This window comes from Pseudorca crassidens, chromosome 8 (genome assembly GCF_039906515.1).
Source record: "Pseudorca crassidens isolate mPseCra1 chromosome 8, mPseCra1.hap1, whole genome shotgun sequence".
Classification (NCBI taxonomy): Eukaryota; Metazoa; Chordata; class Mammalia; order Artiodactyla; family Delphinidae; genus Pseudorca; species Pseudorca crassidens.
This window is the reverse complement of record NC_090303.1, coordinates 51,356,873-51,375,088: the sequence shown is the minus strand read 5'-3', so window position 1 is coordinate 51,375,088 and position 18,216 is coordinate 51,356,873. Positions and strand designations below refer to the sequence as shown.

The following is an 18,216-nucleotide window of genomic DNA, read 5'->3' as shown; positions in this document are numbered from 1 at the left end:
AAGGCACAAAACATATCAAACTTTATGGCTTCTTTTCTGCTGGCAACCTGGGATCTTAGGCCTTTGCCAAAAGTGGAAATGGCTTTCCCTTGGAAGCAAGTCAAACGTGTTCGTCAAAGGTTCCTTCTGGTCCGTCCCACTGGCTTCACGTACTAAGGGGCACCAGCAGCGTTAACATGATTGAAGACATCGGTGTTAGAGGTGGACAGAACGCCCAGGTGGAGTCAGTAAGGAAAAGCAGGTGAAGGACGTCAGTGTCTGGCAAGCTGGTTTCAGTCAAGACTGTTCTTACTTTTAACAAGAGAGTCACTGGTACGCCTGACTTTCACAGTTCCCTCTTCACAATCACATGCACACAAAATACATTCAACAGGGATAGGGAAGAACAGATGGGAGTTCATCATTGAGTGATCAAAGAACGTGACACCCAGAAGCAGAGAGTAATGTGCAAGTTTGGTCCTGAGTTCATCCATCTTACAGAGCGGACAGTAGCAGTGGCAGGAGCAGCCGTCGTGGCAGCTGCCCTGGACCCAGGAAGCCCCCAGACAATAAAACTAGCAAATGTTTTTCAGGCCTTAAAGCCACTGGGTTCTGACTCAGCAGTGACTCTGGCACTAACAGAAGCCTATTGGAGCTGCTTCCAGTCACTGAAAGAACAAACTCAGGTTCCGGGTTTATTCCGACTGTTTTAAGCAGTTAAACATGAGAAAATAGTGTTAAAATATAATGCTTTTCTTTAGGGGGACTTTTCATCAGTTTTACAGGCTGCAAATATCATAAAAATTACTAGATGCCTATAAAATGGTACAGAGCAATGATCAGGGCTATTTTTGGTTCTAGAACTCCCACTTTCTTCCTACTCCACCCGAATCCTGATGGGGCTTGGCAACAACATAGATCCCAAAAGGTTGCTGTACTGCATGCTCTGTGAGAAGAAAAGCCTCTTCTTCCCATTCTAGACACACGAAAGCGTCCATACTCTCACATGCACAAACATGTACGCTAGTGGAACTCTGAAAATCATCAAGGAGCTATGTCACAGACAACTGGAACCAAAGAATTCGAGCACAAGAAAGCCTTAAAGTTTCATTTCTCAGGCGAAGAAGTTAAGGAACAAAAAGGTTAAACAATTAATGATGAATTATAATAATAGCTAACATTTTTTTAAAAACATGTACTATGTACCAGGCACTGTGTAAGTCTTCTACCCGGTGTTTTAAATGACTTTTTCAAGACTGCACAGTTATTTAGCCACAGGCGTAGGATTGAAACCTAGGATCCTTATCTCCTTTTTCAGTGTTCCAAAGAAAAATGGATTTGTAGCATACCATCCTTTGTCCAGGAAGACAAAACAAAACAATGTAAAACCAACCTGGATGACTACAGGATACTCAATGGGGACAGGAAGCCCAGTGGGTAAGGATGGGTTACCTGGTCATTGAGCGCCCCACCTCTGAGTGGAAGCATCTGAAATGACCCCAAGCAGATAACACAGCTGAACTTAAAGAACTGGAGCTCAGCCAAGCAGAGAAAGGGCAGCTGTCAAAAGATCCACACGAGCAACATAAAAGCTTCCAGAGCAGAGCAATCAGGCCACAAGGCATGATGGGCTCTGCACAAAACAGCAGACGTCTACCATGTCCCCACTCACCACACAAACAGTAACATTGTCTGCAGCAGCAGCAGCTTGGGGTAGGAAAGACAAGAGATAAACATATTACATAAACGTCAGAGGAAGGTCACTGTAATGTTTTAATGTTACAGACACAGATGTAAAATTACAGTTAATACTTACTCCAAGATTTTTCCTAGCTGATCGACATCTGAACTTCCACGAAAAAGCGGCCTGAAAGAAACAAGATACATATTAAACAAGGAGTTTTTCTCTGGTTACATTTCAATCATACTTGTCTTGATCATTATTTAACAGGAATCAAAATATTCTTTGTGTGGGGAAGCAGTAACCTTTGGTAAATGAAGGTTTTTCTTGCATTCCCCTTACAGTAAGATCTCTTATGAATATCTGGCGGTGCCTGACTCCCATACTTGATAATCCTGGGTAACCTATTCTCAGTCATTGTAACAACACTGCCACCATCATATACAGGCCCTGGCCTCAAAGTTCTACTTAACTTTGTGGTAGGCTGGAACACATCGCTATCATAGGCTCAAACCAGAGGTATGTAGAATTCTTTTTTTTTTGCTGTATGCGGGTCTCTCAGTGCTGTGGCCTCTCCCGTTGTGGAGCACAGGCTCCGGACGCACAGGCTCAGCGGCCATAGCTCACGGGACCAGCCGCTCTGCGGCATGTGGGATCTTCCCGGACTGGGGCACGAACCCGTGTCCCCTGCATCAGCAGGCGGACTCTCAACCACTGTGTCACCAGGGAAGCCCTGTGGAATTCTTTGATATTATTCTTGGTCAGATCCTTCTCAGAGCACCCTTCCTTTTTTTAATTGAAATATAGTTGACTTACAATATTGTATTAGTTTCAAGTATACAGCAAAGTGATTCAACTATATATATACAAATACATACACATATATACACATATATTTAGATTCTTTTCCATTATAGGTTATTAGAAGATATTGAATATAGTTCCCTGTGCTACACAGTAGGTCTTGTTGCTTATCTATTTTATGTATTGTAGTTTGTATCTGTTAATCTCATACTCCTCATTTACCCCTCCCCTCTCTTTCCCCTTTGGTAACCATAAGTTTGTTTTCTGACAGAGCACCCTTTCTTAATATCACTCTGCTATCGCAGTACTTCCTCACAGTTCTCTCTCCTTCCACTTGTCCTGAATGCTGCAGTGAGCTACCTATGGGTCTGTTTTTCTGATTATACCACTCCCCTTTCTCCCAATATTATGGTAGCTAAACATCACAAGTTCAAAATCCTAACTCTGGGCTTCAGAGGCAATTGTGAACACACAAGACTCATTATCTATACTGAGCATTTAACTGACAATTAAATGAACTCACTTGGTGACATTTCTGGCATTTTCTTAAGTAGAGAGCAGGGAGTGTTCTAGGTTTGCCCCTAACCTGTGGCTTAGCGCTTTACCTGAACAGGTGCTCAGTTAATACATATCTTATTTGATTTTATATATACCCATGGTACACATGTAAATGTTCCCTAACTCCTTGCTCAACAAATGACATAAAAAAGTATTTTTCGGGCTTCCCTGGTGGTGCAGTGGTTGAGAGTCCGCCTGCCGTTGCAGGGGACGCGGGTTCGTGCCCCGGTCTGGGAAGATCCCACATGCCGCGGGGCGGCTGGGCCCGTGAGCCATGGCCGCTGAGCCTGCGCGTCCGGAGCCTGTGCTCCACAACGGGAGAGGCCACAGCAGTGAGAGGCCCATGTACCGCAAAAAAAAAAAAAAAAAAAGTATTTTTCAACAATAATGTGTTTTAAAAAATATGTGCAGCCTATTATCAGAGATCATGTTTTAGAAATATTATATATCAATTTATAAAGCCTTAAACCAGACCTCTTAAATATTTTTTACACACAATAAACGAACTTGCTATATACGCTATATATGGAGACTCCTACAAAGTCATGGCATTTCAGTGGCTAGGAGACACTGAACCATACACTTTCTATTCAGGCCATGATTCTTGAAGGTGGTTATTTTCAAATGAAGTGGAAAATAATTTACTTGTGTAAATGTTATGGTTGGATTGTGTCCCCCCGCCCCGTGCCCCCAATTCACATTGAAGTCCAACCCCAGTGCCTCAGAATGAGGGCCTTTAAAGTGATGGGTAAGTCCAAATGAGGCCATTAGGGTGGGCCCTAATCCAATCCAAACCAGAGGCATGCGTGCACACAGAGAAATGATCATGTGAGGACACAGCAGGGAGGTGAGCCAAGGAGAGAGAACTCAGAAGAAACCAAACCAGCTGACACCTTGATCTTGGGCTTCCAGCCTCCAGAACTGTGAGAAAACAAATTTCTGTTGTTTAAGCCACTTAGTCTTTGGTATTTTGTTATGGCAAACCCTAGAAAACGGATACAGACATCACTAACACAGCCAAATTAATAAAGATATGGATTTGGATTCTAAAAGACATCTAGACAGGTCCTGAAAGATAGCAAGGTGAGAAGTGAAAGTTTTAGAAAAGTTAAACAATGGAATCTTAACAGCTACTATTCATAGGGCACTGGTGTTGTACCCGACATAGTGCCACATGCTCCCCAAACATTGTATCATTTAATTCTCACAAAAACTCCAGGAGCAAGGTAGTATTATTATCATCCCTATTTTCTGATGAGGAAACTGAGGATTGGAGAAGCTTCCTGACTTACCTAAGGACACATAACAAATTGCAGACTTAAAATTCAAGCCAGGTCTGCCTTGCCCCAAAGCCTGTATGCTTCATTATTATGTCGTAATACTTTTATTTTGGTTACTAATGTTCTCTGCAATCACAGACAGTCACTTTAGCTGAGCCTCTGGGGTGAAATAGCACAGGGACCCTGTGAAGAGCGCTGTGTAGAGAACCTGTGTCTCATAAGCGGGTGCCTATGGGATTCTTACTCAGATGGCTTTGCAAGTGTCTAAATGTCTTTAAAGTCTTGCTCTACTTTAACAAGGAACAAAGCAGTTCACCAGATTGAGACTCTCTAGTCTCTCCACAAACTAACTGATGAAGGCCCTTCCAGATCTTTAAATCTTCCTACAGCCCAATCTTTTATAGCTGTTTAGCTCACACATCTTAATTGATGCACCATTTTAAAATTCCTTCCAAAGCATAGAACTCGGGTTGCAAAGAATCAACAGTTCTCTTTCTCTTCACACTCATCTATTTTTCTTAATATTAAAGTATGAAATTATTGGGACTTCCCTGGCGGTGCGGTGGTTAAGAATCCGCCTGCCAGTGCAGGGGACGTGGGTTCAATCCCTGGTCTGGGAAGATCCCACATGCCGCGGAGCGACTAAGCCCATGCACCACAACTACTGAGCCTGCGCTCTACAGCCCGCAACTACTGAGCCCACGTGCCACAACTACTGAAGCCCGTGCACCTAGAGCCCGTGCTCCGCAACAAGAGAAGCCACCACGATGAGAAGCCCGCGCACCGCAACGAAGAGTAGCCCCCGCTCGCCACAACTAGAGAAAGCCTGCGCACAGCAATGAAGACCGAACGCAGCCAAAAATAAATTAAAAAAAATTAAAAATAAAATAAAGTATGAAATTATAAAACTAAATATAGCCGGCATTATGAGGTTTGGGAACAAACACAAATGACCCTTTCTTGCTAAGCAAGTATCTCAAATGGCTGGAGTGGTGAGTGTGCCAGGTCAGTAAGCACAGAGGGAACAGAGAGCATCAGTTTAATCTGCTGAGCTGGTTAAGTCGCTATGTAAACATTGCCAAGCCCCGCACCCTTCATGAAGAAGACTGGTATCCACAGAAGCATGAGTGAAATTACTTGTGAGGATTATGGAGCAGTTTAAAATAAATATGTTGGCATGGCTATCGGGAAACAAACAAAGCAGACTAACGTGAATGGATGTCTCCAGGCAAAGGCGTAAGAACATCTCTTTCCTGGGGTGGGCACTGAGACCCCAGCCTGAAGCTCAGCTGCAGCAGTGGCTCATGTCCCTACTGTTTTGGTTTTGAGCTCTTTTCTTGTTTTTGTCCCTTGGCAATATTCTAACTTTTTTGCTAGTTCTGCTATGCATTTAAGTTTGCTCTATTTTATCTTACATTTGCTACATGTTTTAGCAGAGGACTTTCAAGTCACGTGGTCTACCATACTGCAAGAGCCTGAAGTCGTATCTCTATTGGTTGGACTTGGCCCACAATATGAAATGTGCCTGCCATCCCTGAGTTAGGACTGGCCCATCAGTTTGGCTTCCTTTAATGAGGGCAGCAAGCAGAAGGTCTGAATCATAACCACTCTTCTGTGAACACTCAGTAAAACCTGCTAGGGGATACTAGAAACTCAGAGCCTGCAATTCGGTGTAGCACTCAGATTGCCTTTTGCCACCTTAGGAAGACTTGGTATGTGACTCTGGGGTCTATTAATTTGTCTTTGCAGCAAATGTGGGTTGGCTTGAGTTATAAGAGCTACTGAACCCTGACTGCATGCAATTAGCTCCTATAAAATGGATCTTTGGATGCAAAGACATAGTCACAAGACAAGAGAAATGGGTCACATGAAGGGGACAACAGGCCTAATTGGAACTGGTACTCTCAGCTGACCAAGAGGTTGGTCATGAATCTGATCAAACTCTTAGAACCATCTATTCAGTTTTCAGCTGAAAAGTTGGAATAGTTTGTATGAGCTGGTTTTATGATAGTGGGTGCTATGAACGTAAGGAGCATGGAGAGGTACAATGGATTTAGAGGAGAGATGAAACCTTTCATCATGATGAACTCCTGGGTGTACTGTGGTGGAGTGTGGAGACGTAAGAATAAGATCACCCTAAGGACCTTATTCTATCTTTAAATAAGGCTCTTTGGTAAGAAGTCTTGGCTGTATCAGGTATGTGTGCACCATGAACTGAAGAAGCACACAGGACCGGGATTTTCATTGAGGTTATTTTGAATATTCTTCCTCCCCCATATTAGCTGAGCCAAAGAGGCTTCAATTCATATAATTTATGGCATATTTTAGGTGGACAAATATGAACATAATCTTTGATTATATTCTTTGGTTTAGTGATGAGGGAGAGTTTAATTCTACTGCCTGGAATAACCGTATAATTGAGGGATGATTTGGCTAAAACACACACATGTATGAGTCCGACTTGGCTGGTTCTTTATTATCAAGACATAAAGCTGAGCTGGAAGGAAGTAGAGGGTTGAAGGAGCAAAATGGCGGAGAATAAAAGACACAGAAAGACTGAAAGACTGAGATTGAGATAGAGATGGCCAGAGAGAGACAACCTGAGGAGGTTCACAATAACTTTAAACTCTGTTTCTTCCCACTGCCTAAGAATCTACCTCTCCTGGTAATCCTAGGATGTTAGGTACAGAGGCCCCGCATGGAGATGGAAGATGGAAGAGGAATGCTCTGGTATATATCATGAGACAGAGCCTCATCAAAGATAAAACGTCATGCATTTTTAGAAAAAGTCACTGCAGGGAGAAGGTCCACAAAGCTATCCTATCTTGTCTGTTTTTAGACATAAGCCTCCCAGGTGACATACTCAGGAATTCTTTTAAACTAATTATTTAAAAATACAGTTAACGACAGAGATATTCTATTGAAGACAGTAAATCTGAGGGCTGTTTTTATATTTCTAAAAAAATTCTTATATACACATATTTGGGTTGGGGGGTTAAATAATAAAATGGAAAGATCACTCCTACCAAAAACATCCCAAAATGAAGACTGCAATTGCTTTACTGAATTAACACGTTAAAAAATCCTTTTATTATACAGAACATTACTGAAGGTCAGTAACTTTTATGCATTTTACTACATCAAAAACTACAATTAATCACTTCATTTAGATACTTTTCAGTAGTTTAACCAAGTGGCTGGGTAACAGCGCACACACATTATTGCTAAAGACCTTTGTTGAATCTGAGTATCATGAATCCATTTCCCATTTTATACCTACATTTCTTTTCTCTTCCCCTTGCTTATGATTGTTGTTATTCTTCAGAAGATTTTCTCCACACTCTCTGGGACTTTTACATTCTATTGCAGAAACCCTCCTTCTGTCTCTCATGCCCCTGAGCCTCTTTCTATTATGAATTCCCACATAAACTCCAGAGGAGCCTACTGGAAGGACTTTGCCATGCTCCCCTTAGAAGGCAACTTATTTGACAAGGTAAGCAATATTTGGGGGACAATATCTGAAACTGAACATTGCTATGTTTTTACGAAAGAGGATTTTAGGTTATTTCCAAGTATTTTCCTCAAATATCTTTCTTCACCATTATACTTGATAATAGTTAATGCTGATAAAATAAACTCTATGAAACACATACATTTTCATTTATACATGTTTTTTTTTTTCTTTTTTCCTAACCAAAGGGAGATTCCTGCAAAATACAATGGCAAATTGCATTCATTTCAAACCACAGCAGAGTCATTTCTCTTCTCACCTCACCTCAGGCACTGCTGTGCCAAAACAAGTGTAGACCTTGGGGTTTTAATCAAGGATTTCCCCAAGGCTTTATTAAATCTGTGAGAGGTTAAACCTTAACATTCCCCCCCTCCCCCGCCCCGCAACATGTTGATTTTTCAGGATACTTGCCGACTGGGGAGAGGGCATAGATTCTGGTGATAGACTGTCCTGGGTGTGACCGAACCCCTACTCAGCCACTTCTCCCTGTATGACCTTAGAAAGTCATTTAGCCTCTGTAAAATGTCCAGTTTATAATAGCCCTATAATATGCAGCAGCTAAATATACACACTTTCTCACACGTATACATGGTAGATATTTCTGGTTCCTGGCCGCTATTACACACAGATGATAAGGTAAAATATTTTACATGGTGAACAAGAAAGGAAGAGGACATCTGTCACTGTGTGGTGGGTGCTCGAGTCAAACTTAAACCTAATAGTCCTTCCTCTGGCGTCACTATATATATTCTCTACACCTGTTAGAATCCTTATACCTTTATCATCAAGAAAAGAAAGAATGAATGTCAAAATTTCCAATAAACATTAATTCATTTTGAATTGGCAATTCTAAATGTAGGTTTAGCAAAACAACTCACTCACCATTGTCTTATCAGTGAAGTGAATTTGCTTGGGTCAAATTACAAAGGGGACCAAGTTTCGGACTCATGCCTTTTAAAGCAAACAACTAAAAGAACATATAAATACTATTCATAATCTTAATGGACAGTGCAAAACAACAATTAAAAGTAGGGTATGTTTTCTAGCAGATGAGACGTGTATGCTGATATACCTGTTATAGAAAGGTAATGATTCATGCATCATGGAAGATGAAAGATTTTGTTTAGTTACAGTACTTTCATTGTACTAAAAAGATGAGGAAGTCATGGATCACCCTATAGAACACCTCTGTAACCTGCATTTGAACTGCAGCTATGCTTTAGCTGCTATCTTTCTTGATTAGCAGAGGAATTTTCCATGTTCATAAAATGACCTTTCGAAAAATATTACCCAGGGGAATGTTTGCTTTTTAATACTTGTAACCCATGTTCAGTTCCAAAGTTGTTATCTGTTAAGTTAAAAATGTCAATTTATCACCTTACAATTACCACCTATTCAAATAACCAGATTAAGCAGAAAATCAATTAATTGATTTACTTTGTAAACACTAATCGAGTGATCACCTACTAAGCACAAAGGGCTGCATTAGGTGCTAGGAGATTATCCCTCCCCCCCCCGCCCCCGCCCAAATAAATATTAAATATAAATTAGATTGTATAATGTATGGTCTTAATATATAATAAACAGGGCTTCCCTGGTGGCGCAGCGGTTAAGAATCCACCTGCCAATGCAGGGGACACATGTTCGATCCCTGATCCGGGAAGATCCCACATGCCACGGAGCAGCTAAGCCTGTGCACCACAACTACTGAGCCTGTGCTCTAGAGCCTGCGAGTCACAACTACTGAGCCCACGTGCCACAACTACTGAAGCCTGTGCACCTAGAGCCCACGCTCCGCAACAAGAGAAGCCACCACAATGAGAAGCCCGTGCACTGCAATGAAGAGTAGCCCCTGCTCGCTGCAACTAGAGAAAAGCCTGCGCACAGCAATGAAGACCCAATACAGCCCAAAGTAAATAAATAAAATAACTAAATTTTAAAAATATATAATAAACATACATTTAAATTATAATATATATTTTATACATTTATATTATAATAAAATAATTATTATATATTTATATAATAGTGTAAGTTCATTATAAATTTATATTAAAATACAAATTTATAACTTTATAAATAAATATACATACCTATACTACATACTACCATAATGATCCTTGCTTCCACAGGAGACAAGATATACAAATGCAGGGTCATGAAGTAGAGAAGTTTCTCTAATTTTACTGGTGGGAGCTGAAAGCCCAGGGCAATCATTTAATCTTTACTAGAATGTTGGGAGGTGGTCTGATTAACCTCCTTTTATCAATGAGAAGTAAAGTAACTGATTCCAGGAAACACAGACCAGTAAGAGGCTAAGCTGGTCTGTGTGACTCCAATGAGCAGCAAATAGAAGCAGTGTTTTAGAAAGATTAATGTGACAGAGGTTCACTGGGCCAGTTGGCCGGGATGGAGATGGCGCTGGGGATGCCAATGGGAAGGCCAGGCCATGAATGAGATGACAAGGACCTGCACTAGGTGGACAAGGAAATGGGCCAGGATGCAAAGATGTTTAACAGAAGGGGATCAGAACTTGGTGAAAGACTGAACGGGACTTGGAAGGAGAAGCATGATTTGAAGTTTGCATTACTAGTAAAGCCAGGCTGAATGAGAAAGGTGGGGAGACGGTGGTGGGGGACAGGGAGGAGGAAATTGGAAAATAATTAATTTAGTTTTAGATGTGTTCCTTTAAAATAAAATAAAAATAACATATAAAATAAAAAATATGCAAAAAAAGGTAGTTAAGTAAACCTAGACATACACCCAAGAGTATTGAGAGCATATGTCCTTACAAAAACTTGTACATGAATGTACATAGCATATTCATATTCATAATAACCAAAAAGTAGAATGAACCCTAATGTCCATCAGCTGATAAACGGATAAACAGAACGTGGTACAGCCATACCATGGAGTATCATTCAGTCATAAGAAGGAATGAAGCACTGCTGCAACATGGATGACCCTTGAAAACATTATGCTAAGTAAAAGAAGCCAGTCACAAAAGACCACATTGTATGATTCCATTTATTGGAATCCATATATTCCAATATATAGAAGAGGCAAATCTATGGAGTCAGAAAGTAGACGAGTGGTTGCCTAGGACGGGGGCCTTGTGGGGAAATGAGGAGTGACTGCTAATGGGCATGGGGTTTCTTTTTAGGGTGATGAAAATATTCTAACATTGACTGTGGTGATGGTTGCACAACTCTGGATAGACTACTCTAAAAACCACTGAAGTGTGAAATTTATATTGGTGAATTGTATGGTATGTGAATTATATGTCAATAAAGCTGTTTTAAAAAAAGTAGTTTAGAAATTATATTTCCAAGCAAACATTACAGATTCAGGACAGTAAAAATCTGCTAAGAAAACTGCTTTAGGCCTAAATATATGAAAGGCTTAAGTACATCGTATTGCAGTACAGTGACAAACATTTATTCTACCATATACTCAATCAAGAACCCGTTTGGAGAGATGTGCTCTGGAAGTTCTGAATAATCTACTAATATGATCTGAATCTCCCCAACACCTGATTTATCAGATTAGGATTAAATAATAAACCCCCAAAATGTGTATGGATAAAAAAAGACAGTCTAAAAAACCATCTTATGCTTTCCTCTGATGGTGACATTATGGGTGATTTGGTTTTTTTTTTTTCCTGCATTTTTCTATTATTCTGTACTCACCATTTTATGAGCATCAGTTAGTTTTAAAATCAGAAGGAAAAGGCCCCAACACGGCTACTTGCCATATACTGCATGTACGTGATCTGTTCACCCCACTTCTTCATTCCCCACTCCTGTGCCAACCCACTTCTATTCCTCACTTACTTGCTGGTCTCTACAGCCAAAATTGGAAGCTCCCTGAGGACAGGGTCAACCTTTACTTGCTTCTATATCTAGAGCACATAACTTTCTGTCCATAATTGGCACTCATTAAATACATACTCAATGGTTACTGTTCCTTCTATGAAGAAGGCTTTCCTCTCTCTTCTTTCCACAAGCTTCAGTCTCTCATGTCTCAAAATTTGCTTCCTTGGTTCACCTCTGGGTAATTCAAGTGTGAGCATGTGTGTTTGCACAGATACATATATATGAATAGATGTATACACCGCCAGAGCTGAAACTGGATTTGATTTACATTGTTGCATCCATTTATGCTTTACCTGCTCTGTGGCACTAGACAATATGTGCAAATAATGGGTATTTAAAAACCAGGTGGTCTGACAATTAGTCCCCTAAATCTAAAGTCTTGTCTAAACCAGCAGAGAAGCAGCAAGAGGCATGTAGGATAGGAACTTTGCCCTCAGGGGCTTACTTTACCCAAGTATGCAGGACAGGGAAGGGCTCCTTGGAAGACAAAGAAACAAAAGTGTTGAGAGAAAGTGTAGCAAGGCAAAACAGAGTGAGGGATTAAAGAGGGTGTGGAGGGGAAAGAGAAGCTTGAAGGAGAGCAGTCCAGAAAGGAAGAAGGGCTGGTGGGAAAGAGCACAGGAGGGAAAAGATTACAAGTACAAGTAATAAAAGGGAAGGACTGGGGCAAAAAGAATCTGAGATGAAGTTCTGTCACTGAGACACAGACAGACAGAAAAAAACCTCTACCAGGGAAGGAAGGTGCTACTTACAGCAAAGACCAGATGAACACAAGTTAGAGAGTGCTGCCATATCTGTCCATAGCAGGGGACTCTGAGCCTGGTAATTTCCTTAAAAGTAAATAGCTGAATTAATTTTTGCTTGTTACCAACTGTGAATAATTTATTTCTCCACAGAAGACTCATATTTACTGGACTATGAGTAACTTCCTTAAGAGAGAGAAAAAGAAAGAGAGGAAAACCCCAACGGGTTTCAATTCAAAATTGCCAATTAAAATTAAACTAGAGCTCACCAAACCACCTGAGATTTCTGAAACATTACAAAACTTACAAACTAATATATTTACTGATTTAGTCAATTTCATATATGACTCAAGAAGCCTCAGTGGTCATTAAGATTAAAAAAATAATTTCTGATCACTTTAACAAATGTTGAGTATCTACCATTTGCCAGAAATCATTATTTCTTGTATATACTTATTTAATTAAAGAATTGCCTTTCTCTTCTCCCAGTGCTATTTCTTCCTGTCTTAGTTCACTTGGGCTGCTATAACAATACCATAGCCTGGGTGGCTTAAATGACAGAAATTTATTTCACAGCTCTGGAGACTAAGAAGTCCTAAATGAAGTGCCAACATGACTGATTTCTGACGAGGACTCTTCCTGGCTTGCAGATGGCCACCTTCTTCGTTGTGTACTCACATGGTAGAGAAAGAGCGAGTTCTCTGGTGTCTCTTCTTAGAAGGGCACTAATCTCATCATGGCTTCACACTCACGATCTCATCTAACTCTAATTAAATCCTAAAGGCCCCATCTCCAAACACCATCAAATTGGGGCTTAGGGCTTCAACGTCTGAATTCTGGTGGGGTGGGGTGGGGACACACACACAAACATTCAGTCTACAATACTTCCTTCTTCATGTTACTAAATACAATACCTTTCATGCCTTTAAAATTAGAAAGCTGGGCAGGCATGTTCTGATCCAATAGGAGCAACAAGCAGGATGTGTCTCATTCTGTGCCTGGGATTCAGGTATTCATTTAATAAACTTTCTGATAATTTTTCTTGCCAAATTACATGTTTATTACTCTTCCAATGCCTACCTTATCTCTTGCTCTCTAATCACGCTGCTCAGGGGAGTTCTTAAGGCAGGAAAGAAATGATCATGTAGTGGACACTTTCTAAAGCCTGGGTTCCTAACTATAATATTGCATTTTCATTCCCACTCTAACCCTAAAGTCAGACAACTAGCAAGTACTAAGTAACTTTGCATTTGAAACAAAGTTTGAGAACCAGAAAAAGAAATCTGAGTCAAACCTAAGAAGTGATATGTTGCAAGGGAAAAGCATTTGGATTAGTATTACTAATTACTAGGAAACTGAGACAAGTCCGGGTCTAGGGACTTCCATGGAATCACCTCTCTCACTATGGGCAATAAGCTTCTTTAATAGTCAGACATCTCTGGTTCAATGCCCTGGGGAACGGTGTCTTCTGTCTCTTCACATAACCACAGAGCTTGGACGACTCTCCTCCTCCCATATGGAAATTCAAGCTGTAATAATATGCACTATATTTTAAGTTGGGCTTGGTATTGAAAACCTTTAATGATGACATGCTGTAAGATCATTTGGGGCAAGGGTGATGGTGGCGTGTAGAGACATAGAATAGATTATCAGAGATTACCAGGAACACCTAACAAAATCAGTGCCAGAGACTGATTAGTCAGGCTTTAATTACTTACTGGGCCCAGGGCTTATCAAGTACCTTCACTCTGCAGAAATGTGAACTAGAGCCATCACTTAAGCAAACTAGAACCTCACCATATCACATAATAAAACCACCCTGTCCCACAATTCCTAGCCTTTCTTTATACTGTGCCTTCCTGGGAGAGAAAGAAAACCTATATCTGGGCTGCTGGTCTATGAGTGCGAACCTTAGCACCCATGTTCCTCAATACTGGTTATTTGGGTAGGGCACCCATGAAAAGGTTGACCAAATGGCCCAGTATGCCCAGGATGGTCCCAGTTTTAGCACTAAAAATCCTGTATCCAGGAAAACCTCTTTGTCCTAAGCAAACTAGGATGGTTGGTCACCCTACCCAGGAGACCCAGTACAAGAAGTTATAGTAAAGGAAATTGGAAAAAAAAAAAAAAAGAGTAATCTTTAGAAAAGTGTTTTTGTTATTTCAGAGGATGGCTTTAAAATATTAGATGAGCATCTCTCAAAACAATAAGAATGAAGGTGGTCCAGATAGACAGATTTCATTCTTGTCTTTCCTAATAACTCACTGTTTCTATGCAATAAGGGACTAGACCATTTGTAGCTCCCTCCACAAACCATAATTCAACTTGTTATTTCTCTGTGTTAGCAAAAGACCGTGTAAAACCATATACACTTTGCCTAGGCAAAGAGCATTGCCTGTGGTTTAATCCACACGGTTAAGGTAATAGTCTGAGGGAAGTACATGGTCTAAAGAGGAGACCACCAATAGAGACTGTGGTGGAGCTACTACACATCTAGGATGACAAAGAGAATTCGTCTTGTCCAGGCTGACTGGTAGCAACAGGCTGTGAGCTAGGTTGAGAATGATTCTGAAGGGCTATATAGGTGCAGTAGAAGAGAGTACTGTGACTAATCAGCAACACATACCATGTAAAACAGACTAGCCACGTGAACCAAGGTGACACAGGTGAGCCAAGTTTTCTCTTTCTGATAGGCTGACATCAAAGCAATACACAAGGAGTAAAAGTTAGAAAATGTTAAAGTAAGCTCGTCTAATAGTGACATACTCCAATAACAAATATTACTTAAACTATGGTAACCAATATGTGGCTTTCAAAATCACTCTTACTGGGACTTCCCTGGTGGTTAAGAATCCACCTGTCAACGCAGGGGACACGGGTTCGATCCCTGGTCCGGAAAGATCCCACATGCTGTGGAGCAACTAGGCCTGTGCGCCACAACTACTGAGCCTGCGCTCTAGAGCCTGCAAGCCACAACTACTGAGCCTGTGCTCTAGAGCCTGCAAGCCACAACTACTGAGCCCGCATGCCTAGAGCCATGCTCCGCAACAAAAGAAGCCACCAGAATGAGAAGCCTGCGCACCGCAACTAGAGAAAGCCCGCGCGCAGCAACGAAGACCCAACTCAGCCATAAATAAATAAACAAAACAAACACTCTTACTTTTAATCTTTGAATCCACTGGTCTTGTCTTTGACACAGCAATTTTGCCAAAGAGAGTTTTATGGGCTCTAATGTGGGCGTGTCTCTGAGTATATAATTATGATCACCTCTATGCTCATATGCATATGCTCTCTCTTGCAAACACTCTAATATTGACATCAGCCAGCTGTCAGCAAAACGATGCATAATCCAAGGCTAAAAGTTTTAATGTTGATTTTGGGGGAACATAATCACTAGGAATTTTCTGCAACAGACATGTCTGTTGGTTGAAGTGGCTTATTTAAAACAAAAAAGCAGCTTTGCTCAAGAGGGAACCAAAAGTATCACTCATACAGTATTACAAATGACCCAAAAATATCCTCAAATTGGATTCAATCATCGGTTAAAAATACTCCAAACAGTGGAAAACTGATTTTCTCATTTTTTCCTTAAAAAAAAAAAAAAATCTGGTTAGCGTACAAACATGGGCACTGGTCACTGAATGTCAGTGAGGTTGTCTACATGTCTCTAGTACTGAGAGATTAATGGGATCAGTCAACAAAAGTTAGCGTTTCTTTTCTCAGGATAAATTTTTACTGACCTAAGAGCCAGCTTAATTTTTTAAAAGGCTTACTTATTGCATTTATATTTTTAATGATGGGTGGCTACTTTAAAAAAAATAATTTTTCTGATTATGAAATATATATGCATTGTAGAAAGTCTGGAAAATAGACAAAAGTAAAAAGAAGAAATAACAGCATCATTTCTTTTCTCTTTTTAGATGCAAATGGATTAGATGGGATCTCTAAAGGTCTCTTCTCTTTCAAACAAAGATGGCACCATACTCCAGACCAGGATCGGAATCCTGGCTATATAGTCCTTGGTTTGAATAAGAACAAAAAGACAAGACAGTGGTTAGCAGTCATAACAAAGCTGGGACTGAATATGACTCAAGCCTCTATGAAGAAAAAAATCAAGGACATATTAATAAAATGTTATTTGTACACACATTTCTACCTACCCTTTTAGAGTTTATATCTTACAACAAGGAGCAGGAAAACCTTTCCCTTTATTCCTTTCTAAATGGGAAAGACAACTGGTATCCTGTATGAATATAATATTCCTATCCAGAACATTTTGGGTAGAATCCAGTAATGTGTGATAACTCAACAATTCAGCACAGGAAGCAAAGCCCACAACATTCCTTAGAAATTTCACAGACTATCTAGACAGAACAGACCCATTTGAATAGGATTTTTTTTCAGTGATATTTGAAGAATGCAATTTTTCATGGTGGACATAGCGGGTTTGTGACAGTCACAAAATTTGTTTGTGACAAATTCAGATAGGAATAAAACACAATTAAATGATTCATGCTCTTGCGTTATGCTTCCACAGATCTTATTTCTACATGGGTCAAACAAAGGAAAGTTGGTGTTTGACAACTGTGGATGACTCATCAGAGGAAGTTCTTACCATATGGATGTGCTTGTTGAAATAAAGCTGGTTAACAAAGCCAGCCTTTTTTTTCTCCCTGTGGGCCAGCGAGGGTTTCATTTTAGGAAATGGAAGTGTCAATGTGGACAAACTGTCCTGAAGTATTTATAGCATAATGTGTAGTTTCTTTAAACTGCCTTTGAACAAAGAGTATGTGAAAGGAAAATAAGATCTTTATTTCTTTCACTTGTGTCATCTGAACTGTATTCTGTTTATAAAACCCATGTAGTGGGCTTCCCTGGTGGCGCAGCGTATAAGAATCCGCCTGCCAATGCAGGGGACAGGGGTTTGATCCCTGGTCCGGGAAGATCCCACATGCTGCAGAGCAACTAAGCCCGCGAGCCACAATTACTGAAGCCTGCCTGCCTAGAGCCCGCGAGCCATAACTAGAGAAAGCCCGCATGCAGCAATGAAGACCCAACACAGCCAAAAAAATAAAATAAAATAAAAATTAACAACAACAGCAACAACAAAAAACCATGTAGCACTGTCATGTACATAATGTGATAGGAAAGTGGTACAGCTACACTGGGATGTGCTAGTGGTTTCCCAATTAATTTTAAGAGCTCTTTATTCATTAAGGATGTTATGCCTTTGTCATATTCATTGCAAACAATTTCTCCAAGATTACCATATGCTTTTTAACTTTGTCTGCAGTATTTTTATTTTTTGATGAACAGAAGTTTTCAATTTTTATATTGTCAATATAATATTTTTATATTACAAAAATATAATAATATTTTTCTTTGTGACTTTTTTTTTTTTTTTTTTTTGCGGTACACGGGCCTCTCACTGTTGTGGCCTCTCCCGTTGCAGAGCACAGGCTCCAGACGCGCAGGCTCGGTGGCCATGGCTCACGGGCCCAGCCGCTCTGCGACACGTGGGATCTTCCCGGACCGGGGCACGAACCTGTGTCCCCTGCATCGACAGGCGGACTGTCAACCACTGCGCCACCAGGGAAGCCCCTTTGTGACTTTTTAATGCCTTGAAAGTTTATCTCCATTTTAGGGTCATCAATATTTTCTATAGTTTCTTTATCCTTTTTTTGTTTCATTACTAATATTTAAGTCTTTAAGCCATCTGTTACTTGCTCTGTGGTAAAGAATAGAGAGAATCTAATCAGATTACCATTTTTTTCCCCCAATGAGT

At 40.4% G+C, this 18,216-nt stretch overlaps 1 protein-coding gene across 4 annotated transcripts in view; it reads right to left on the bottom strand.

The window, feature by feature from the left end:
- CDK6 (cyclin dependent kinase 6) overlaps nucleotides 1-18,216 on the bottom strand; it is a 233,256-nt gene that overhangs the window by 18,389 nt on the left and 196,651 nt on the right. For all 4 annotated transcript variants that reach the window (XM_067746412.1, XM_067746414.1, XM_067746413.1 and 1 more), the window contains exon 6: nucleotides 1,796-1,846. In XM_067746412.1, coding sequence (XP_067602513.1) covers nucleotides 1,796-1,846 — 51 coding nt within the window. The remainder of the gene's footprint in view (nucleotides 1-1,795; nucleotides 1,847-18,216) is intronic.